The sequence below is a fragment of the Anarrhichthys ocellatus genome, unplaced genomic scaffold (assembly GCF_004355925.1).
Source record: "Anarrhichthys ocellatus isolate YVR2014 unplaced genomic scaffold, GSC_Weel_1.0 scaffold3, whole genome shotgun sequence".
In the NCBI taxonomy this organism is placed as follows: domain Eukaryota; kingdom Metazoa; phylum Chordata; class Actinopteri; order Perciformes; family Anarhichadidae; genus Anarrhichthys; species Anarrhichthys ocellatus.
In genome coordinates, this window is record NW_022280033.1 from 349954 (window position 1) to 355780 (window position 5827).

The window sequence follows — 5827 nt, forward strand, 5'->3', positions numbered from 1 at the left end:
CACACACACACACACACACACACACACACACACACACACACACACACCTCATAATACAAATGTCTAGTCTGGATTTCCTTCACCCACTTTTTGTCTCGTGGTGTCTCTCTGCGGGTAAAGTGTGAGTAAAGGGCTTCACTCTGTGTCTCTGTACTGTTATCTCAACCCTGTTTTTACTCCCTCCACTCCTCTTCCTCTTCTTCCTCTTCTTCTTCCTCATCTCCTGTCCGGAGTCTCCTTGTGCTCGAAAAGGCAAAAAAGCAAAGAATGTTTCCAGCAAACACTTTTTTTGTAATAACTTTAAACAATAAAGTGTAAAAGTGACATATTTCACAGTGTGCTGGTTTATGATTACAAACAGACTAAATGTCTTTGTTCTGCAGCAGAGCGGTGGTTAATTAACAACAATATATAATTATAATAACAGCTGTTGAGTTCCAGTCTCCTGCATTCAAAACTTTACTTAAGAACATAAGTAACAAATGTAATTAAAGTATCAATAGAACTCTTAATGCTACTGTAAGTGTTAATATAATATTATTGGACCATTATTATTGATAAATGAATATCAAAGCAGTACTACATGTAGATAAGTTAAAAGCACATGTTTTCTCTCTGAAATGTAGTGAAGTATAAAGTACCTACATTTTTTATTGAATTGTTTGAAATAGATAATCAATTAAAATGTAACCAGCTTTGATTATTTAATTTAACTTTTGAGTTGAGTCGAGTAGGCGACGTCACATTTACTAAAGAATCCTTTAGAAAAACAAACTTACAGCTTCATCCCTGATGTACTACACGAGCTGTAATGCAACAGCATCAGTTCATTGAGAAAGTGAGTTTAAAGCTTCACGATTTTCAAATACAAACAATCTGGTAGGTGAAAGTCATCAGGGACTGTAACTCACTAACTCATACATTTAATATGTATCGTATTAGTAGAATTTTTCAGCAGTTTAAAACGTCTGAACGATGAGCACCGTCCTCAGAAAAACGATCTTCAATAAGCTCCGTCTGGAGGGAGAACTGTGCGACGCCGTGATCAGAGCCCACGACGTCGAGTTTAAAGTCCACAGGGTCGTCCTCTGCAACTAAAAGCAATATATTTTGAAAAAACAAGGTATAAAACAATGATAATTTGCTGTTTTTACAGAGAGTTACGTGCTCGATATCAGATATCCAATATGACGCTCTTGATCATTGATGAATGAAGTGATTTTGGGTGCAGAGAAAACAACAGATGACGCCTGCTCATTATTTTTCATATTGCACTTTATTCAGCTCCAAGGAGGCAGAACTGGGCCCGAGACCTCGTCACTGTCACAGATCAACACTTATTGCTTTCAGACATGTCGGACCCATCTCAAGTATATGTATAAGTGTGCGTGTGCGTGTGCACCTCCTGTCTTTGCGTTGTGTGGACGCTGAGTGACGGGATGGACGGCGGAGTCATAGGACATTAAGGTCATAATGTGAGCAAACAGAAAACACTTTAAGACATCAGCTGTTACATAGAATTCCATGGCATTACAACATTATTACTCAAAGGGCAGCAAACAGGCAGACACACGCTAGTTTCTCCTCAGGGGTACAAACTGGTGGGAGGTTATTCTGGACTCTGGAGGTCTAAATGAGTTCTACACTCTGGAAGAAAGAGACCCATTTATTTCTCAGCACAAACTCCCCTTCAGGCTGGATTTCTGCACAAGATGTCTACCTGTATATGACAGTGTCGACACTCGCAGACAATTATCACCATCTTTAGCGCCTTTCAGCTTCTTGTTCTTGGTTTCGGTCTCTTCACCGGACGCTTGAATGATGTTTAAATCACAAGCTTGTTGATCCAGAATATGTCTGAGGTATAAAACCAATTTAGGAGTAATTTAACCGCTTAACTATTATATTTTCTTAATCGACTATTCACAGGGATGATGGCCCAGCGAAGGGTTCAAATCTTTCTGTGTGTCTTCTTCATGGACGATAAACTGGAGACTTCCTGTGAGTATATTAGCCGTGTGATGGACAACCTGTCGACATACGACACTTTAATCCAGTTATTTCTCTCAGTTGAACATATCTTTCAGTGAGGACTTTATGCTTGAAATAAATGGTTAAAACTCTCCCGTAACTTCCCCTCTCTGTGTAAGTACAGTATGTGATTAGCATTAGCAGTTTATTATTAACAGATTATTAATACTATTATAGAATCTATGTTGAGATGTTCTTTGGCAGAAAAGAAAATCAGTTAGAAAAGAATACAAATTAAATACACATTTGTAGATTTAGGTAATTATTTAACATGACGGCTATGTAGGTCATTATTAACACTGTTACAGGTTTATAATATATAATAAACAGCCTGTAGAGGTCAGTATATCACACATGCACACTTCCTCTCACAATGGGCTGGAACATGACAAACGGGTCACATGGCTGGAATGAAGCCAACTGGGTCACATGATGAGGGTGAGGGTGTGTGTGTGTGTGTGTGTGTGTGTGTGTGTGTGTGTGTGTGTGTGTGAGAGAGTGAGTGAGTGAGTGAAAAAGAAAAGGCGTCAGTGGTCCATGATGCGGAGGTTTCCCGATACGATTTTGTTTTCCAGCATGGAGCCGGCGGGGATATCGATCCGATCCCCGTGGTTGGCGATGATGATGACGGTGCCCTGTGAGGAGGAAGGAGGACGTTAGAACAGGGACAGTTACTGTCAAAGACTTTAACACTGATGCACAATGATATCTATTATGGAGCAGTTTTTAACGAGTTTAAAACCAAAATGTTTAGTCAGTATTAAACCCCACGAAGAATAAAGGTGATCAGAATAAACTTTCGGTTATTTTTTTAACACAAACAGAACAGTGGCATTAAATACTCAAACCAAACAAACTCAACCGCACCACCAGTATCATTTTAAAGTTTAAATTAAAGCAAAAAGATAACAAAAAACAGGGTTGTTCATAGATCAGTCCAGTTCCTTTTGAATCAGTTCAGTTCATAAAGGAACACAAACTCTTCAGGTTCCCAGAACAACAGTTCAAGTCTTTAACAAAATTACTGGATTTAATAGTTCAGTAAACAAAAATCAACAAAACACAAACTTTTGAAACAAACCTTTTAAAACCCATTTCTTATTTCACATGAAAGTTTACAATGTTGTTGTTTTCTTCGTATTTCCAGTAAAACTTCATTTGAGTGGAGACTTTTTTACCTTGACTGACACGTTTTTCCCGAGGGTGACGTCTCCAGACACCGTGAGGTGGTCGAGCTCCAGCATGTCGGGGATGCTCTCGAAGCGCGTCAGATACTCCTGAACCTGAACACACAAGGAACGCTGTAAACAACCTGCTGTGCTGTTTGTGGATCCTCTGATAAAAACATTAAAACCTTCTGAATCATGTTCTAAATCATAGTTACGGTACAGATTTTACTCCAACGTTACCAAATAACGTCACACTGATGTCTAGAAGATGTAGCTTTGAGACCACCAGACTGGATGATACGTCGCTTTAGTTTAGAGGGAAATGTTGTTTTGTAGAAACTTTATTTAAAAAACAAATGATGCCAAAGATCTTCACCCTCTCCAGTAAAATACTTATTTCTTTTAGCAAATTAAATGCTGTTCGCCTCCATTAGATAAAACTAAAACGTCCTGCAAGGCTCAATACAGTAAAAAATATACTTTTTTGTGATTTGGGTGAACTAAACTTTAAATGTTTGCTGTTCAGTTTGAACACAAATCACCTTAAATCCTCTCAGAAGTTCTCAAACACAGTACCTGAGCTCACAGCTGTTTCACATGTCTTGTTTACATTATTGTTGTTGTTTTGTAGTTACCTTGTTGAAGGAGCTGCCCAGCTTGACGTGTGGCGTCGTGGGGAACTCCCTCTTGGGGCTCATGGTGAGCGAGCCGGCGTCCAGGCTGTACAGGTTGGACATGACCAGCAGCAGGTCCGACGTGGTCTTCACGGGCAGGAAGCGGCTGCGAGGCACGTTGATGCCCAGAGCGTTGTCGAAGCATTTGATGGCGGCACCGACCGCCGTCTCCAGCTGGACCACGTTCTGACCGCCGTCCAGAGTCTGATGGAGACAGAAAGTGTATTTTATGATTTATGGAGTGACACAAACAGATATCATACATTTGACTCTAATATTTCAACAAAATAAAACAAACATTTACAACACAGCTTTAAACAATGTATATATTCAGATCAAGTGTAATATAAAACATAGTTGTCTTAATGTCAGTAATCAACAAGGGAAGTTTCATGTTGATATTAATTAGTACATTTTTTTACCCAGTTCACCTCTAGTGTCCCCCCTAAATACATTTGGTATCGTCCATCCCTAAGCCCCGCCCACCTGCCAAGAGTTCAGAGTTTAGTTAACGCCCACAATCCTACAACTATCCAATCACAACCCTCGTCTATGGAGTCCGAGTCCGAGTCTCCCAGTCGGAGTTTCTCCAGGATTTACCGATGTCTTGGCCTGAGTTAACGCAGACGTTGCTGACCGATCAACGGTACCGTGAGTACCCGGTGTATTTACAGTAAATTATCACCATTTCTTAAACTGGCGCTGTTATTGTGTTTCAATTTCCGGGTTGGTTCGTTTGTTGGGATCCGTGGCAAAACCCGGAGCGGAGTTTTGAGTTTGTCGTTGTTCTTTGTGGCTCTGTGCTGGATTGGACTGGACGGTTCTGGGTTGTGAGAAAAAACAAACTGGATTTTACCGAGTGGACTGAACTCAGTCTGTGGGAGACTAGAAAACGCATCAAGTGGGTTTTAGGACTCTTTCCTGCAGCACTGCTTTGCTTGTTGAATTTAAAACTCTTACTAAAAGCTGAATTGAGTTGTTTTCTTTGTTTTTAATGTATATATTTCATTGCTACTGGGTATTTGCTTTGTTGTTTTTTATGGTTTGACAGCTTTTTTTCTTTGTATCTTATAATTATTATTTGTAGGACTCCTCTTCATTTAAAAGTGTCAAACACGGCAAAAAACAAATAATAATAATAATAATAATATTTATTATTATTAATAATATGAATATCAATAAGAACAATAATAAAAAAACACAATAAATAACAATAATACTTAAAAAATAATACTATGACCTGGATCTCGGGTAAAACTACCAGAAGGAGTCGAGTAACATTCACCACTTTATGGACGTTTTTATCTTAAGAACCTCGAGTTTACAGTTGTAGCATGTAGGGGGCCACAGTGCTGTGTAACATGAATGGGCCCCTCTAACGCTTAACACAAACACAAACACACACACACACACACACACACACACACACACACACACACACACAGAGTTATCTCCCGTTACGCAACACTTGCTGTGTCACGGTGTGTGTGATCCTGGAGTCGAGGGCTGGAAAATCACATCTTTGTGCCGAGGCGGCAGTAATCAGGAACGAGGTTCGGCGGTGAATTTATTACACCGGTTGCAGATTTGCATATAACCGGAGGCGGAGCTTCTCCAGTGAGCACAAGCACAGCGTGATGACCAACATAACATCAAGTCACATCACGTCAGATGTGTTTGCTTTGGAGGGCAATAAAGGATAAACATCAACAGATCATGCTAATCCACATGAGGGAAACTTTCCCTTCATGTTCACTCAAACAGCAACGGTTTGCTGCCTCACTTTTATTTTAACTCTTTGCTTCTTTAAAACGTGTGTAAAAATTAACTAGAGCTGCACAAACAAGCTCAGTAAGAAAAAAAAAATTATATTTTAACTATAATATTCATCTTTGTCTCTCTTATGCCAACACACACACACACACACACACACACACACACACACACACACAC

The 5827-nt window shown here is 39.7% G+C and overlaps 1 protein-coding gene across 2 annotated transcripts in view; it reads right to left on the bottom strand.

Moving 5' to 3' along the window:
• Positions 1-1254: 1254 nt before the first annotated feature.
• ugp2b (UDP-glucose pyrophosphorylase 2b) overlaps positions 1255-5827 on the bottom strand; it is a 29088-nt gene continuing 24515 nt past the window's right edge. For both annotated transcript variants that reach the window (XM_031875104.1, XM_031875095.1), the window contains exons 8-10: positions 3836-4078; positions 3210-3314; positions 1255-2666 (exon numbers count right to left, since the gene is read on the bottom strand). In XM_031875104.1, the coding sequence (XP_031730964.1) occupies positions 2559-2666; positions 3210-3314; positions 3836-4078 (456 nt within the window). In that variant the 3' untranslated portion in view covers positions 1255-2558. The remainder of the gene's footprint in view (positions 2667-3209; positions 3315-3835; positions 4079-5827) is intronic.